The 14446-nt window shown below is 47.6% G+C and overlaps 1 protein-coding gene across 1 annotated transcript in view; it reads left to right on the top strand.

The window, feature by feature from the left end:
- Window positions 1-9201: 9201 nt before the first annotated feature.
- Window positions 9202-14446, top strand: part of CDH15 (cadherin 15) — a 34670-nt gene continuing 29425 nt past the window's right edge. The window contains exon 1 of the mRNA XM_020989138.2: window positions 9202-9368. Within this exon, the coding sequence (XP_020844797.1) occupies window positions 9327-9368 (42 nt within the window). The 5' untranslated portion in view covers window positions 9202-9326. The remainder of the gene's footprint in view (window positions 9369-14446) is intronic.

The following is a 14446-nucleotide window of genomic DNA, read 5'->3' as shown; positions in this document are numbered from 1 at the left end:
ATATATTTGTTGTCGTTCAGTCACGTCAGTCGCATCTGACTCTTTGTGATGCCATTTAGGGTTTTCTTGGCAAAGACAGGAGAGTGGTTTACCGTTTCCTCTCTAGCTCATTTCACAGAAGAGGAAACAGAGGTAAACAGGATGAAATGACTTGCCTAGGGTCACACAACTAGTAAGTATCTAAGGCTGGATTTGAACTCAGGAAGATGAGTCTTTCTGACTCCAGACCCGGCACTCTATCCATGGTGGCACCTAGCTGCATATAATGTGTGTGTGTGAATATGTGTATGTATGTGTGCTTATATGTATATATATGTATGCTCAGGGGCATGTGTGTATAACATATATAAAAATTACCAAGTAATTTCAAGGTGGGAGGAAAGCACCAGCAACCTGGAGGGTAGAAATCTAAGAAGACTTCCTGTAGGGGGGTTCCCTGAGCTGCTCTTAGAAGGAGGCTAAGGATGCTTCAAAATAGAGCTGAGGAGAGAACATGCCAGAAAGGAGGCAGAGGTGGGGCGGGCAGAGCCAGAGCACAAGTAAAAGGCAGGAGATCAAACATTCTCCACAGGGCACAGCAAGGAGGCCAGTTTGACTAGAACGCAGAGTGCATGAAGGGGGACAGTATGAGCCAATCTAGAAAGATGATTTGTTGGTACTAGACTGTGAAGGGCTTTAAATGTCAGACTGAAGAGTTTGTATTTTATCCTTGAGGCAATAGAGAACTGCTGAAACTCTTTGAGCAGAGGGGAACATGGTCAGAGAATAACGTGGAACAGATACCAATACAAAGCAGAGTATAATTGGCACAGAGAGGAGGTACTAGGGAAGTACTATCAGATTGTAAGCCCCTTGAGGGTAGGGTCTGTATTTTGCCTCTTTTTGCATCCCCAGCACTTAGCAAAGTGCCTGCACACAATTTGTTGGCTGTTGTCCTTCATGCTAGGAGAGGACCAAAATGACCCCACTATGTGGGGGTGAAAGTACAACGAGTCTGACTGCAGCTGATCAGACCTACATAAGCTTGGAAGGCTCTACCGCAGGTCGGGCACAAAAATTTGGAGTGCAGATGGCTATAAATTTGCACGTCTCACATTTCTTTTGAGCTACTTCAATTCTGCTTCACTTGTTTAGCACAGCACCTTCTCTGATGAGGGTACGCCATGCTGAGTGGAACTGTGCCAGCGTCTCCCATGTCTCACAATTGATTCCAAAGTTCTTCACAGAGACCTTGAGAGTGTCCTTGTATCACTTCACTTCTTTGTTTTAATTAATTTATTTTGCTTTATCAACAATCACTTCCATAAGCTTTTGAGTTTTAAATTTTTCTCCCTCTCCTTCCCCACCTCCCCCCCCAAGACGATCTGCATTCAAACTCCATATTTCTTTCTTTGGATGTGGACAGCATTTTCCACCATGAGGCTTTTGGGGATGTCTTAGATCCTTGTATTGCTGAAAAGGGTTAAGTCTATCAATGTTAGTCATCACACAACATAGCTGTTACTGTATACAGTGTTCTCCTGGTTCTGCTCACTTCACTCAGCATCAGACCATATAAGTCTCCCCACGTTTTTCTGAAGTCAACCTGTTCATCATTTCTAATAGCACAGTAGTATCCCATTACATTCATATACCACAACTTGTTCAGCCATTCCCCAATGGATGGGCATTCCCTCGATTTCCAATTCTTTGCCACCGCAAAAGGAGCTGCTATAAATATTTTTGTACATGTGGGTCCTTTTCCCATTTGTATGATCTCTTTGAGATATAGCCCTTGCTATATCTCAAGTGCCATTGCTGGGTCAAAGGGTATGCACATTTTTATAGCCTGTTGGGCATAGTTCCAAATTGCTTTCCAAAATGGTTGGATCATTTCACAACTCCACTAGCAATGCATTAGTATCACTTCACTTCTGCCCTTCATGTGGGCACTTGCCTTGTGTAAGTTCTCTGTCTTTTAGGCAAATGTACATTTGGCATTCAAACAATAATGGCCAGCCCATCTGAGCTGTGCTCTCTGCTTGGTAATTTAACTTGAGAAAGGACCTCAGTGTCCAGTACCTTATCTTGCCAGGTGATCTTCATAATCTTCCTAAGACAATTCAAATGGATAGAATTCAGTTTCCTGGCATGGTGCTCTTCTCTGGCCAGTCTTCACAGGCATACAACAATGAGGTCAGCACAATGGCACTGTAAAAGTTTGGTAGGTAGACTAATACCTCTTCTCTCCCACAGTTTCTCTGAGCCTCCTAAACGCTGAGCCAGCTCTGGCAATGCATGCATCAGCCTCATCATCTATGTGGACATCCCTGGAAAATATACTGCCAAGGTAAGTGAACTTATCCACAGCATTCAAAATTTCTGCATTTGCTGTAATTGATAGTTCCATGTAGGGATGGTGTGGGGCTGGCTAGTGGAACCTCTGTTTTCTTGGTGTTCATTGTCAGGCCAAAATTAGCACAAGCAGCAGAGAATCAATCCATACTCTGCTGCATCTCAGCCTCAGAGTCTGTATCGAATGAACAATCATCTGCAAACAAAAAGTCACACACCACCTCTCCCTCCACTTTAGTCTTGGCTGGTAGCCTTTTCAAGTTAAATAATTTACCATCAATGTGGTAGCTGACCTGGATGCCATTTCTGTCCTGGTTGAAGATGTTTGACAACATTGCTGAAAATATCATGCCAAGAAGCCTGAGAGCAAGCACACGGCCCCACTTCAGTCCACTGGTGACTGGGAAAGCACAAGAGCATCGTCCATTATCCAGAACCCAGGCAAGCATGCCATCATGAAATTGGTGTACAATACTGATGAACTTCTCTGGGAAACCAAATTTTGCCATAATTTTCTACAAGCCTTCATAACTGACAGTGTCAAAGGCTTTGGTCAGATCGAAGAACTTTGTGTACAGACCTCTGTTCTGCTCCTGGCATTTCTCTTCCAGTTGTCCGGTAGCAAACACTTGCTAAACAGCCATTCCTTGGCCCTTTCTGAAGCCATATTAGTTCTCAAGTAGATGACCATCTTCCAGGTGAAGGATCAGCCTATTAAGGAGGACTCTGGCAAGAATCTTGCTGGCAATGACTAAAATAAAGATACCCCTACCTCCCACCCACCATGCTTGTCCCAGAACGACATATTTCCCTCTCATTAATAGAGACAGACAGTGGAGGCATCCTTGAACTCTTAGGGGATAACCTCCTCTTGTCATATAACCTAGAAGATTTCAGTCAGCTTTTGTATGAGTCCTGCCTAAATCTCAGCTGGAATAGAATCAGCACCAGGCACTTTGCCACATGAGAGGAGCCTAATGGCATTCAAAACCTCTTTTTAAGTTGGAGGTTCAGCTAGAGAGAGATTGACTTCAACCTGAGATAAACGGTCAGTGGCTTCAGCATTGGTTAACGATGGTCTGTTGAGGATGCTATGGAAGTGTTCAGCCTAGGATCATGTCCTTATCACTAATCAATGTGGCTCCATCATCACTAAATAGTTGAGATGTACCACAGGTCTTTGGCCCATAAATAGCTTTCAGGGCATCATAAAAGTGCTTTGGATTGTTACTATCAGTGTAAAACTGATTTTCATCTGTCTTCTTACTGAGCCAAGAGTCCTACATCTCTCTAGGCTTCACTTGTGCTTTACTTTTGATGGAGCTAAACACTGCTTTCTTAGAGACAGTCTAACTATCCTCCTGGTAAACCCTGTGGAGCTCTTGTTTTTGATTTAGGAGCTTCTGAATTTCCTGATCACTTTTGTCAAACCAGTCTTGATGTTTGCAAGTGTTCTGGCCCAGATAAGTAAATGCAATGCTGTGTACTAAATCTCTGAAAGCTGCCCACTCCTTTTCTGCTCCCCAGGTGCCCACCATGTGTTGGCTCAGCTTTCCCTCCAAGTTAGCAACAAGCTGTTCATGCACACCTGGACAAACCCTCTAATCTGTTGACATTAAGTCTTCTGGTAGTTGTCTTACCTTGGGGCTGATGCTTTTGTTCAACGTGAATGCTTGTCTTGGAGAGGAAAAGTCTATGGTCAGTCCAGCATTCTGCACCACACATCACCTTACATCCTCCTTTTCTCTTCTCTTTACAATGACATAGTCTGTTAAATGCCAGTGTTTGCTGGCATTAAACCTGCCAACAGGGTTCATCATGGTGGGAGCATACGCACTGATGATGGCGGCATGGTAGGCATACAAGCTTGTTGACTAGATTAGTTTTGAGTGAGAAACCTATGCCCACTTCACAGCACTCCCTATCACTGCCACCACTCCAGAAAAATGTGTAGCCAGCTCCAAATTTGGTAAACTGGCCTTCATTTGTCAGCCTCATCACTCAGGGCTGCTATTTGGATGTGATACCTGCTTAGTTCCCTCACACAAGTACTGTCCATCTTTCAGGTCTACTGGGTTTCATGTTGTCCATAAGCATGCACACATTCCATGTACCAATCATATGGAATCAACTTTGCAAACATTTTTGTAAATTTTTTTTGTGTTTTGACCACAGGGAAGGACTTCTGCCTTCCACAGTAAGCGGACCAGGGTTAGGTTGGGTGAAGCAGAAAATTTTTAGGGCACCTTTTCTAACCCATTCCTCACACCAGGAAATGAGCAGTGTGGTCCTTTAAAAAGGCTGCTTGTCCCAGAGGGCTACAGAATCCCACTGCTGCTTCAGTCCAGTGAGAAGACAACCCTGGACCACCTGTGTGCAGGGTTGTGACTACAGTTCCCAGCATAACTGCACCTGCTGCTTTATCACTTCTCCATCGCCACAGGACTTTCAGGCAGATAAAAATGCTAAAATAATTATGAGGGGTGTCTTTTGACTCATACATAAATTGGATTGAAGTGAGCCAGAGTTGCATGAAGTTGGCAGCCTCACTCTCCCTTCCAGAGACATCAGAATCCAGTAGGAAGATAAAAGTCAGGATGACTGGTGATGGCCTGGAACGTAGTGGAGGACATCTTCCACATTTCACCAAGCTCTCAGCATTTCACAGCTCCTGCTTTAGCCGTCTTCATGGTCGTTGGGCCAAATTGTTCTCACCTGCTCATTCATCTGGGGAAAGTCTTCTCATGCTTGGGGTAGAGAGCCCCCTAACTAACTCACCGACAGGTTTGAGGCCTGTAGGTTACCCTTCACCTGGTCTAGCCCATCTGCCAGGACAGTTTTCCTGGGGTGTGGTCACTGAGCACACCACAGCTTCTTGGAGACACAGGTGAGAGTTGGGTGACAGGTGGACACCAAAGGTGGAAAATCACCATGGAAAGGGCTCAGTAGCCCTCATGGCAAAGGTACGAGTCTTCCCTGAACCATATACCCCAGTAAATGTTTATTGATAAACTGGAAGATTAGAGGAATTAGAGGTGAATGAAGGCTGGACTAGTTGGATAAGGCTCTGCGGGGGAAGTGGGTCTAGGGATGAACTTTGAAGCATAGGTAGGATTTGCAGAAGTGGAAAGGAATATTCCAAGAGGGTGGAGGGCAGCGAGGCAAGAATGAGCATAGTGTGCTTGGTGCACCTTTAGCAACTCATTGCCCCAACTTTTGCCTTTCTTTGTGTCCCTAGCACTTAGAACAGTACCTCGCACATAGGTGCTTAATAAATGCTAGTTGACTGACTGGTCCCTCAATTTGCTAAGACAAAATGACAGTCTTTAAGTAATTGGAGGACTGTCATATAGAAAAAGAATGAACTTAATAGGTATAAATGTAAAGTCTTATACTTGGGATCAAAAAATCCATTTCATGAGTCCAAGATGGGAGAAACCTGGATGGCAAATCATGTATCTTAAAAAGATCTGGGGGGTTTAGTTGACCCCTAGTTAAATCGGAGTCGCTCACTAGTCTGATGCAGCAGCCCAGACAGCTAGGGTCACCCTGGGCTACATTGTGAAATGCCCATTATCCAGGACTAGGCACAGGTTGGCATTACTGTAGTCTGCTCTACTCAGACCACGTGTAATATGGTGTTGCGTTCTAGGTACCAAATTTTAGGAAGGATGCAGATAAGTTGGGAGCATTCAGAGGAAGATGACCAGGATGGTAAAAGACCTCATAACTGTGCCATTACCCAAACTGACTAAAGGAACAGATGACCTTTAACCCTAGTTGGGGAAGAAGATGGGAAGAGAATCATGTTAGCTGTCTTCAGTCATTTCCATCACATGAAAGAGGTCATAGATTTGATCCGCATGGCCCCAGAGGGCAGAACTGGAAGTGGTGAATGGAATTTGCAGAAACAAATTTTACAGAAACACGGGACTGAACCTCCAAGTCCATCGAATCTAATCTGTGCTTGAAGTCAAGTCAAGTCAAGTCAGCCATCATTTATTATTGTCTGCTCAGTCTTTTTCAGTCATGTCCAATTCTTCATGACCCCTTTTAGAGGTTTTCTTGGCAAAGATACTGGAAGCATTGGTTTGCCATTTCCTTCTCCAGTTCATTTTTCAGATGAGGAAACTGAGGCAAACAGGGTTAAGTGACTTGCCCAGAGTCATACAGCTAGTATGTGTTTGAGGCTGAATTTGAACTCAGTTCTTCCTGACTCCAGGCCCAGCACTCTATCCACTGCGCCGCCTAGCTGCCCTTTATTTCAGCTGCATTTACTACAAGCTGCATTCATATGCAAGACACTTTGCTAGGTGCTTGGAGTTACAAAAAAAGAGGCAAAAACCAGTCCCGTCTTTCCTGAAGCTCACTGTCTAAAGGGGGAGATAATATGCAAACAAACAGACAGGATAAATTGGAGATAATCAACAGAGGGAGGGCACTAGAATTAAGAGAGATTGGGAAAGGCTTCCTATATAAAGTGGGATTTTGAACTATGGAGTTTGAATGCAGATGGAAGAACACTATTTGCTATTTTTTTCTTCTGTCATGTTTTGTTTCCTCTTTCTGGTAGTTCCTCTTATTAGCTCTAATTCTTACTTACAACATCACTAATGTGAATATATGTCTAATAGGAATGTGTGTATCAGATTATGCGCTGTCTTGGGGAGGAGGGTAGGGAGGGAGGAGAAAAATTTGAAGCTCAGAAGCTTATGGAAATGATTGTTGATAGTTCAAAATAAATTAATTTTAAAATTAATTAAAAATTAATTTTAAAAAAATTTTAAAAGAATTTAGATGCTATGAAAAAAAAAAAGAAATTGATATTTTAGCTGGGCCTTGAAGGAAGCCAGGAAAGCTGAGAGGCAGAGGTGATAGGGTAGACTCCGAGCTCTACCTGGGAGAGCATTTCAGGTACAGGGCACAGCCAGTGCAAAGGTATGGAGTCTGGAGACTTGAACAGGAATGTAAACCTAACAAGTGGTCATCTAGGCTCAGTTTGAAGATCTTGGGGCAGGGAGAACCCACTATCTCCCAAAACAGCCTGTCCTACCTCTAGAGAACATTCATTTATTATATGACTTTTCTTATTGTTCACTAGATTGAGTTTGTGGTCCACAAAAACATTTGAATCTTTTTCAGAAAAACTGCTGTTTCATCATATCTACCCCAGTTTATACTTGTGAAGTTGATTTTTTGCACCTTTGTGATGCTTCACATTTATTCCCTACGAAATTCCTTCTTATGAGGTTCAGCCCAATCTTCTAGCCCGTTAAGAAATTTCTGAATGCTAACTCCATCACTCCGAGTGTTGGCTCTCCCTCCCAGCACTGGGTCATCTAAAAATCAGACAAACATGCCATCTATGCCTCTAATCAAACAGAGAACGTCCCGGGGCCAACTGCACATTCTTAGGATATTTCACTGCTGACCTCCTGCTGCATTGACATGGAACCATTAACTGTATGGGTGAGAACACTGAGTAGTTTCAACTGCACCTACTGTAGATACTACCATCTCTCCTAGTTTTCAGTGTTGTTCAGTCCTGTCTGACTCTTTGTGACCCCATTTGGGATTTTCTTGGCAAAGACATCGGAGTGCTTTGCTGTTTCCTCCTCCATCACATTTTACAGATGAGGAAACTGAGGCAAACAGTGTTAAGGGACTTGCCCAAGGTCACACAGCAAGTCTGTGTCTGAAGCCAGATTTGAATTCATCTTCCTGACCTAGCTGCCTATCTATCCTAAAATAAAATTAAATTAAATTTAAAATTTTTTTTAAAAAAAGGTTAGGCTCTGAAAAAAGGAATCCTCCTCAGCCAATGAGAGACACATCAAAAAAAGGGATGGGCTGCCTCAGGAGACAGTGGATTCCTCCTCAACAAAGAGATCTCCACCTGTCCTAGGGTGGATTCTTGTTCAGGGATGGGTTGGGATGAGAAGGTCTTTGAGGTCCAACTCTGAGATTCTGTGAGTAGACTTATTCAAAGGGGAAGCTGTAGAGAGTCAGGAAAAACTTCCTAAAAATTCGAGCTATGCAGAAGTCCCATGGCTGCTCCATGAGTTAGGGCATTCCCCATGACAAGAAGTCTTCAAGTGGAGCCTAGAGGTCCTTTGTCAGGAAGATTGTAGAAGGCCCGGGTCGGGTCAGCTGACCTCTGAGATCTCTCCCAACATTGAGGTTTTGTGAGTTCTCAGCTGTTAAAAGGAGGAAGCTGGATGCTGTAACTTCCAACTCACACAGCCTGTGATTCTGAGACTGGATAAGGGAGAGATTTGTGCAGGCATCTCTCCATCCTCTACCTGGGCCAGAAGTCTTGTGTCAGGGCTCAAGCCCTATCTCCTCTCCTTGTTCCCATAAACCATGAGCCATGAAACTCAGACATCTCCTTTCTTGCGTAATCCCCAAAAGGCTATGAGACCTCTTCACAGTCCACTCCCTCCCAGAGCTCACCATTGGGCCATCCCACCCAATCCCCTTCCTTATCTCCCCATGTCCTTTGGAATCCCTCCCTTTGCTTCCTTCTGCCCGTATTTCCCTGAAGGTTCTTGAGCTCCCCCTCCTCACGTGTACCCCCCCATAGAACCCCCCAGAAGCTCCGAGCCCCTCAGGCATTAGTCCAGCTCCTAGAGTGCTGCTGATAAAGGGTTAAGCTTCCCCTCCCCCCCATGGGGGAGGGGGTGCCACCTGACCTTGGGCAGCCCGGGCCCAGAGCTGTGTAATGGGGACAGCTGCGCTCCCACTCTCCCCCCTCCGCGCGTTAGTAACGCAGCCTCCCGTCTGCCCCGTCCCCCTTCCCCAGCGCCAGCCCGCCCCAGTCCGCACAGCACATGTGCTGTCACTCAGCCAGGCCACCGGCTTATTTTAGCTCGGAGCTCAGGCGCTCACCCAGAGAGAGACCCGGACACTCTGGCCCCGAGCTTGCGAGCTCCCGCTCACGGACCTCAGCAGCACCCCTCCTGGCTTTTGGCCCGCTTCAGAATCGTGCTGGGATGGCCACAGCCCTGCTTCTCTCCCTCTGCCTCCTGGCCCAGGTAAGAGATGCTCAACCTGCTGCAACTTTGCCAGGCTCTCGGGGCTCCGGGAGCGAGCCCTGGGCCACTGAGGGCAGGGAGGGATGAGGGAGGGTGGAGAGAACAAGGAGCCAAGTGGGGCTGGGGGCTGCCAGGGGGTGCTGGGGCACCTCCTCTTTTTCTTCTGTTGCAGGAGAGTCAGACCCAGCCTGTAAGGGAAACCTTACTCGGGAGGGGAGCCCCTGAATGGGGAGGAGACTCCCCCACCAAAGTTGGAAAGAAGCCTGAGTGAAAGGGAGCTGGGCCATTGGGGGTGGGGGCAGACTGGGGAGGCCTCTGATCACTTGGGGGGGACTCTGGAGAGAAGGGTCCAATGTTCTGTGCGCTGCTCTGATTCAGTCTCTACTTGAAAGGCTCTCCTGTGTTCTAATATCCTGTGTTCTAAGATTCCTTCCAACTTCATGCTAGGCTAGGAGGCTACCTGTGTGTGTGTTTCTGATATGCATATTGTATGAATGTATTTGTGAAAGTGTATGCTGAAGTTTTCCTGTTTGTGTTTTGGGGGATAGAAGAGAAAGATCAGGGTGAACGAGAGAACGATCTTTAATCAAGTATTTAACATTGAGTGCTGAGACAGACCCCCACTCCCTGAGAAAGATATAGTGAAAACAGGGCCAGATTTGGGGTCAGAATCTGGGTGGAAATTCGAGTTCTGAAACCTGAGTCATCTTGGACAAGTTATTCGACCTCTCCGGATCTCAGTTTCCTCATCTGTAAAGTGACAGGTTTGAACTGATTGGCTTCCCTCCAGCTCCCTCTTTCCCTCAGTCCACCTTCCCCTCTCTCCCTCTCTCCCCCTCTCTTCTTCCTCTCTCAAGAGATATACATTTTACACAAAGATTTTATCTCTAAGGTCCCTTTAAGCCCTAAATCTTTGATCCTATGAAATTACAAAAGGGGCCTTTTAGGCTGGGGTTCTTAACCTTTTTGTGAGTCCCGGGCCCCTTTGACATTTTAAGGAAGACTGTGGACCCCTTCTCATAATCATGTTTCTGAATGCGAAGATAAAATACAGAAGATAACAAAAGAAAGCAAAGATTAGTGAAAACAAAAATATAATTTTTTCCCATCCCAGTTCACTGACACCCCTGAAATCTGAGTCAGTGAACCCTGGATTAAGAACATTTACTAAGGGCTACCAGCTATACCCATACTCCTAGGGGTCAAGGCCCAGTCTTAGCCAGCCTAATTGACTGAGATTTTCCCAATTCTACAAATAGTTGGGGATTTCAAAGGAGCTGGAAAGCCAAACTGCCTAGAGGTGGCTAGCTAGGATAGCTCAGTGGGTAGAGTGCTGGACCTGTGGTTAGAAAGACCAGCCTCAAGCACATCCTAGCTGTGTTATCCTATGTAAGCTTCTGCCTCAGTTTCCTCAGCTGTAAACTGGAATGTTCATTTGTTGTTGTTCATTTGTGTCTGACTCTTTGTGACCCCATTTGGGGTTTTCTTGGCAAAGACACTGGAGTGGTTTGCCATTTCCTTCTCCAGCCCATTTTACAGATGAGGAAACTGAGGCAAACAAGGTTAAGTGACTTGTCCCGCTAGTGTCTGAGGCCAGCTTTGAACTCACCGACATGAGTCTTCCTGATTCCCAGCCCACTGTTCTACCCACTGTGCCACCTAGCACTTATCTCCCAGGGCTATTGTGAAGGTCAAACGAGATAATATTTGCAAAGCACAGTACAGTGCCTGACATATAGTAGGTGCTTGTTTTCTTCCTTTACTGGAGTTCTACTTCCTGTCACCCAGTGAGCCAGGATGCCAGCTACTGACCTCCTGCCCTGGCATTTGAAGTGCCCCCATTCAATGGTGGCCCATACAGAATCTCATCTTCTAAGAACTCACTTTCTAGAAAGCATGATCGTCCCATCGAGGGTGTCCTCTCCCCAAAAAGCACTTCAGGAATCAGAGAGCTGGAAGGGATCTTCCAAGACCTTAGAATGTCCTGTGTTGGTCCAGGGAGTGGAATGTCCCAGCTGGAAGAGATTTTAGAACATAGTGGGTCAGAACTGGGGTGACCTTCGGAACCACCTAGTTCTACACCTTCATTTTACAAAGGAATAACCTGAGTCCAGAGAAGTCCAGCATGTCCTGCTGCTTTTCTGGGTCCTGGGACTTCTTTCTGAAGAGGTCCCCAATATTTCATCTGCTGATATCCTTTGTCTGTGTGAGTGTGTGAGTGTGTGTATACACACACACACACATACACACACACACAGTGGTGAAAGAATGTCTTTCTTGCCCCCACCCAGCCCAAAGCAGCTGGCTCTGGACTGAAGCGGACAGCTGGCTCTTTGCGATGCGTCTGCTTTGGAGCGCTGCAGCAGCTGGGGCCAGTTCAGGCTGAAAGCTCGGGGAGTTTTCTCGGCGCCTTGACAGCCCTGTGCTGCCCAGCCACAGTGTGCCCCATCTCCTTCCTGGAATGGTCCCCAAGCACAGAACCTGCCCGCCCTCACCCTGGCCACTTTGCTTCCTCCCCGGGCTGGGGTACAAATGGTACACGTTGTCTTCGTGGGTGCCCCAGTCACCCAGCCCCAGGCCTCTTTACTTCCCTAGACTTGGCCACAGTGCCAAGTCTGGGACTAGGGCTCATGCCCAAGGGATACTGGCTGGAGCCAGCCAGGGTGAGTCTATCACCCACCCTTTATGTTCTCAGCCAGCTCCTTTTAGCCCATGAGTGACTGCCTCATCACAGGAGGTTGGAAACCAGCTCCCAGCATGCCTCTGGCCTAGCTGGGAGATGAAAGCCCAGGTGCGTCCCACTATAGACAGGTCATCTGCTCCTTCCTGTAGACAAGGATGGGTCAGGGCCCTCTGAACCACAGCTTTTCCAGGGTACTGATTTCACCTAGGACCCTGAGGTTCTCTACAGAATCACAGGTGACCTGGGGTGGACCTAAGCCTCTCAGAACCTCAGGGGAAAGGACAGAGCCTTCAAGATTGAGGTAGGAAGATGGAAAAGCCCAGCCATGCCTTCCCAGTGCCATGCTGCCAGGCCATAGTGGGCTTCACCCTTCCTCCTGGACACAAGACTTTGTAGGGGAACCCCACCTAGTTGTGGGATTGATCCATCCTCTGCCTAAGCAGGCAACACAGAGAGACAAGGTCCCTGCAAGTCCAAGCCACAAGGCAGGGACCCTGCCACCCCCACCCTTAAAAAATCCAAAGCTCCCCCAAGGCCCTGTACCGAGTTGCAAGGCCTTCAGTGTTATCACATTAATGTCCCCAAGTGTCTACACCATAGTAAGCCTAGGGACAGGAAGTGGCCCTGTGATTTCATCAACATAGGGAATTCCCAAATGTGGAAGCTCCCTCCACCAATGCAGGTTGGCACTCTTTCTGAAAATCATGGTCTAAGAGGTGGCCCTAGAGCAGTGAGAAATTAAAGTGATTTATTTGGGATCATGCAGCCAATAGGTAAGAAGCAGGCTCTGAACAGTCCAGAGCCATGCTCCATCCAGGATGTCAGGCTGCCTCAAACACACATAGTAGGTATTCAATAAATACCTGCTGCATGAATTGTACTAAATGCCTACAGCACGTAAAACACTACCCTCCAAAGGTTGGCCCTCAGTGACCTAGTGTCTTGGTGATTGCTATAGCCTGGTAAGGTGTAAATCTGGGTCAGGTGACAGCTGGCAGACCCTCCTGCTCCAGGGGGGAGATTGTACTGGAATGGAATGGGCCAAGGGACTGCATCTGAGTTTTACTTCTGCCACTGTGTGGTCATACAATGAGGCTTTAGTGCTGCGTGTCAGGGACAAAGGGGTCTGGAAAGCCTAGGAGAAGCAGGGCAGCCCAAGGAGGAGAGACTGAGTCCTTGGTGTCCCTTTCCAGCTCCTATCCCTAGGCTTGGGTTTAATCCCCTGGCTCCGGCCCAGGCCCCCAGGCTCTAGACAGCCCCTTTAACAGCTGGGTCTCTGGAGGGCACAGAGCCACTGTAACTCCATTCTGCGGCCTTGAGAAGAGCAGGATTTCTTTGGAGCCCCAGGCCTGGCTGCCGCCAGCCTCCACCCACCACAACCTTTCTGCTGTCCCTCCAGGAGAACCACAGAGAGCTGCCCCTCTGGGCTGACCACATCCTGCTGGCTCAGCTCTCCCAGGGCTGAGCTCGCGACCCTAATCACAGAGGGGTGTGTGGCTCATAGGGAGGCTGGCCCTCTGGCCCCGTCTACGAGTCCCTTAAGCCAGAAGACCTAGGCTAGTGGGCCAAAGGTCAGACTCTCTGTATCCTCCTCAGGACTGTCTCTGCATCCCCATAAGGGATCTCTCTCCGAGAAATGCACAAATGAAAAATAACAAAATCCCAATGCCCTCTTCCTTCTTTTCCTTCCTCTGTTTCCCCTCTTTTGCATTTCTGTTCCCCTTCCCCTACGGAAAGCTTCAGAGGGGGTGGGGGTGGGGGTTTCTGCCTGTCCTAGGCATAAGGTGGGCGATCCTTCCACACCCTCCCTCAGAGGGAGCACTGAAGCACTCCAGGCAGACATCGGGAGAGCAGGGCCACGTGAGAACCTCAGGCCCGGGGCTGACGGCTCAGGACAGCCGCCAACGGGAGCAGTTTCCAGGAGCCACTGAAACTCAAATTAGCTCCAGAGAGGAGGAGGAGCACATCTCTTCCTAAAAGGCAGAAGGATGCCGTGTCACGACCTAGGGAGCCTCCTCCCCCCAAACCCGGCTCAGCTTTCAGCCCTTTGTCCTCCTCCCCACCCCCTCCCATCTGTGAACCCAGCCAGCTGGCCTGGGCCCCTGACCTTTCCTCTTCAGGCCCATGGGGGCCTTCCCCACGAGCAGACACAAGAGGGCCCCTCGCTCAGCGGGGGCCCCAGGGACTTGGGTGCTTGTCCTCTCTCCACCAATAACTTGTATAACCTCACTTACTAAAATTGCTTTATGCTTCTGGGGCTCACTTTCTCCCACTTTGAAATAGTAACTATGATCACTATCCCATCTGCCTAAATCAGGGGTGGGGAACCTTTGGCCTGGAGGCCACACAGGGCCTTCTAGGTCCTCGGGTGCAGCCTTTTGACTGGAGTCCAAGT

Source organism: Phascolarctos cinereus, unplaced genomic scaffold (assembly GCF_003287225.1).
Source record: "Phascolarctos cinereus isolate Bilbo 61053 unplaced genomic scaffold, phaCin_HiC Scaffold_2;HRSCAF=192, whole genome shotgun sequence".
In the NCBI taxonomy this organism is placed as follows: Eukaryota; Metazoa; Chordata; class Mammalia; order Diprotodontia; family Phascolarctidae; genus Phascolarctos; species Phascolarctos cinereus.
Note: the sequence above shows the minus strand (reverse complement) of the source record. Positions and strands in the feature narration are given on the sequence as shown.